Source organism: Lithobates pipiens, unplaced genomic scaffold (genome assembly GCF_037356315.1).
Source record: "Lithobates pipiens isolate NorthernLeopardFrog02 unplaced genomic scaffold, aLitPip1_a1.2 Scaffold_145, whole genome shotgun sequence".
Taxonomy (NCBI): Eukaryota; Metazoa; Chordata; class Amphibia; order Anura; family Ranidae; genus Lithobates; species Lithobates pipiens.
The window spans coordinates 102,454-106,766 of record NW_027507734.1 but is presented as its reverse complement, the minus strand read 5'-3'; the positions used below and the strand labels follow the sequence as shown (position 1 = coordinate 106,766).

The 4,313-nt window shown below is 43.8% G+C and overlaps 1 protein-coding gene across 1 annotated transcript; it reads right to left on the bottom strand.

Annotated features, from left to right (window-relative positions):
- Positions 1-1,186: 1,186 nt before the first annotated feature.
- LOC143981391 (uncharacterized) lies at positions 1,187-3,881 on the bottom strand. The gene has a single exon (XM_077479207.1). The coding sequence runs from the start codon at positions 3,776-3,778 to the stop codon at positions 2,546-2,548; it is 1,233 nt and encodes a 410-aa protein (XP_077335333.1). The 5' UTR covers positions 3,779-3,881; the 3' UTR covers positions 1,187-2,545.
- Positions 3,882-4,313: the final 432 nt, after the last annotated feature.

The window sequence follows — 4,313 nt, the reverse complement described above, 5'->3', positions numbered from 1 at the left end:
ATGTTCAGATAATACACTGGCTGCAGGGCAGGCCAGCACCTCCAAGGCCTTAAGGGCAAGGTCAGGCCATGTGCCCAATTTGGAGACCCAGTAAATGAAGGGGGCAGACCCGTCATTCAGTACGTGTAGGCGTGTGCACATATACTGCTCCACCATGTTGGTAAAATGCTTCCTCCTGCTAAGACGTTCCATCTCAGCTGGTGATGCTGGTTGCTGTGGCATGCTCACAAAGCTTTTCCACATTTCGGTCATGCTAACCCCTGTGAAACCAGCAGCAGTTGGCACCTGTGTTTCGTCATCATCCGAGACGTGCTGCGATGGTCCTCCCAGGTACTCATATTGAAACCTAAGTGGTTGGGCATCAGTGCACACAATCTCTTCCACTTCTGGGGCAGGGCTAGGTGGATTGCCCTGGGAAACCCTGCTAACAGAGTCATCAAAAAGCAGAAGAGACTGCTGCATGATTTGGGGCTCAGACTGCTTGGCTGATTTGCAAGTGGGTGATGTGAAAGACTGATGGACATTGGCTGCAGGTGCCAACTCTGATCTTTCATCAGGAAACTAGGTGGGAGACAATGTGAAGGAACTGGAGGCACTGTCAGCAACCCAATCTACTATTGCCTGTACTTGTCCTGGCCTCAATATTCATAGAGCCACATTAGGCCCAACTAAATACCGATGCAGGCTCTGTCGCCTACTCGCACCTGAGGAAGGTGTTTCACTTGTGCGTGTAGCTGGCACAGATCAACCACATCCTCTCCCTGCAACAGGAGCTCCACCAGCAGCACCACGACCGGAGCCACGTCCCTTCTTTGACGTTTTCCTCATATTTCTCAAATTTAGGATCTTGCCATAAATGGGTAATTTTTGAATAGCAGAATAGAAGAACAGTATCTAAAGGGTGTATCTCACACATACAGATATGCAGGAAACACTGTAAACATTTTTTTGCCCCTAAATGGGTGTTTTTAGAATAGCGGAATAGAGCAACTGTATCAAAAGGGTGTATCTCACACGCACAGATATGCAGAAAATGCTATTCAAAAAAATTTTTTTTACCCTAAATTTTTTTTTTTGGAATAGAAGAAAAGTATCTAAAGTGTGTATCTCACATGTACAGATATGCAGGAAACATTGTAAAAATAATTTTTGGGCCCTAAATGGGTGTTTTTAGAATAGCAGAATAGAGCAACAATATCTAAACGGTGTATCTCACAGTAACATATGCAGTGCTAGTGCACTGAGCTTGCATAAAATGCCCGCCGATGCCAACCTTACTGACAGACAGATAAAATTCATCTTTTCTCTGGCACTGGGCTCAGGGCAGGGTAAAAAGCTTGTGCACTGCACCCACACAAGAAAATCAGGGTAGATCGTTGAGTAATTTGAATTCTGAATCAGGACTCCTATCGAATTCTCTCCCTCAAAGCAGCAGCAGCAACCTTTCCCTACACTATCTAAAGCAGAGTGACGTGCTGTGCTATGTGCTTCTAGCTTATATAGAGGCTGGGTCACATGCTGCACTGGCCAATCACAGCTATGCTATTATTAGTAGGCATGGCTGTGATGTCTTCTAAGGGCACATGAGTTAAACAAATGTTGATTGGCTGCCCTGCAGCTTTTTAAAAAGCTCCATTACACTGCCGAACACCGAACTCAAACCCATACATACAGTAAATTTACAGTTCAGGTTCGCTCAACCCTACCCACAATCAGTGCCTCATCAACAGTGCTGCACATCAGTGCCACCTATCAGTGCCCATCAGTGTCACCTACTAGTGCTCAGTGCCACCTATCAGTGCCATTTATCAGTGCCACCCATCAGGGCCCATCAGTGCCACCTTATCTGTGCCCATCAGTGCCACCTTATCTGTGCCTATTAGTGCCCACCAGTGCCGCCTCATCAGCGCATATCAATGAAGGAGAAAAATTACCTGCTTGCAAAATTGTATAGCAAACTATGAAACATGATTTTTTTTCAAAATTTTCAATTTTTTTAGCAAAAAAATAAAAATCCCAGCTGTGATTAAATACCACCAAAAGAAAGCTCTATTTGTCTGGAAAAAAATGATAAAAATGTAATTTGGGTACAGTGTTGTATGACCGCGTAATTGTCATTCAAAGAGCGTTAGCGCTGAAAATTGCTCTGGGCAGGAGGGGGGTTTAAGTGGCCAGTAAGCAAGTGGTTAAATAGACCTCTAAGTGTTTGTGAAATCTTCCACCACAAAATGTACTCAGCCAATGAGAGGTAATGACTCCATTTTTATTTTTCTCCTGCTATCAATGGGCGACACGGTACAACACTTCATCCATGTCTTTGGTGATCTCTGATCTCCTTATCAACTGTTTCTTACATGATGAAGATCAGTCATGGAGTATATCTGAGGTGTATATCAGGGTGTGCTTCTTCCCCACATGAGAGCTGTGATGTCCAGCAACATTCATATAGAAGACATTTCCCGCACTCAAGGCACTTATACACCTCGAGGGTTGTGTGGGATCCCTGATGTACAGGAAGACAGGACTTCAGTGAGAAACGATTCCCTCACTCAGGACAGGAAAGTGGCTTCTCCCCCATGTGAGATCTTTGATGTTTGGAAAGAAAGGACTTCCGTGAAAAACATTTCTTGCAAACAGGACAGGAATATGGCTTCTCCCCTGTGTGAGATCTCTGATGTGTGTAAACATTAGACTTCACTGAAAAACATTTCCCACACTCAGGACAGGAATACGGCTTCTCCCCTGTGTGAGATCTCTGATGTGTGTAAAGATTAGACTTCACTGAAAAACATTTCCCACACTCAGGACAGGAATACGGCTTCTCCCCCGTGTGAGATCTCTGATGTGTGTAAAGACTGGACTTCTGTGAAAAACATTTCCCGCACTCAGGACAGGAATACGTTATCTGCCCTGTGTGAGATCTCTGATGTGTGTAAAGATTAGACATCACTGAAAAACATTTCCCGCACTCAGGACATGAATAAGGCTTCTGCCCTGTGTGAGATCTCTTATGTCTGTTAAGATGATACTTCACTGAAAAACATTTCCCGCACACAGGACAGGAATATGGCTTCTCCCCTGTGTGAGATCTCTGATGTGTGTAAAGATTAGATTTCACTGAAAAACATTTCCCACACTCAGGACAGGAATACGGCTTCTCCCCCGTGTGAGATCTCTGATGTCTGTAAAGATTAGACTTCAATGAAAAACATTTCCCACACTCAGGACAGGCATATGGCTTCTCCCCTGTGTGAGATCTCTGATGTGTGTAAAGATGGGGCTTCTGTGAAAAACATTTCCCGCACTCAGGACAGGAATACAGCTTCTGCCCCGTGTGAGATCTCTGATGTGTGTAAAGATGGGACTTATCTGAAAAACATTTCCCGCACTCAGGACATGAATATGGCTTCTCCCCCGTGTGAGATCTCTGATGTGTGGAAAGACTGGACTTCCGTGAGAAATATTTCCCGCACTCAGGACAGGAATACGGCTTCTCCCTTGTGTGAGATTTCTGATGTGTGTAAAGATTGGACTTCTTTGAAAAACATTTCCAGCACTCAGTACAGGAAAAGCTCTTCTCTGTTGGAAGGACGGCCCCGTCCCTCACAGTCTGAGGTTCCTCAGGATAAGAGGAATACGATGGTCCATCTACACTGTGTGGTGCCGGATGGACATTTGAGGTAGTCGGGTTTTCTCCTGGACTATACTGTGTGATGTCCTCATCTTCTACTTTACAGTCTGGAGACAAAGTGAGACAATCCTCTGAGGTTTTCCTCATCTCCCGTCCATCTACTAAAATTGAAATACAAAGATTATTACTTTTTTTAAAGGTCAATTTTTATTTGTTTTTGTCACATAACAAACAAACAAACAACAATACATACGTGTATATAGAGAGTGAACATCGCTCAAACCAATATCACATACAGCAAACTGGTATACCCTTGAAGGATATATAATGACCTTGCCCTTATATCTTTGCTCTGTCTTAATAAAAACACTTTACTGATCAATAGTTTCCGATATTCTTCAATTGGCAGGTGGGATAGTATTCTCGGAGCTAACCCATGTGTTCCATATCTTTAGGAATTTTTCTGGGCATTCTCTGGATTCATATGTCAGCCTGTATAGTGGAATAGTCTGATTAATAATAGTGAGCCAAAAGGCTATGGGGGGTGGGGCCTGTGATTTCCAATGAACGGTGATCGATTTTTTAGCATGAGACAGTACTATTCGCAGGAAAGTTTGCATATTTTTGGATAGACCCTTGTCGTCAATATAGCCTAATAAGCACCTCAATGGGTTGCATACAT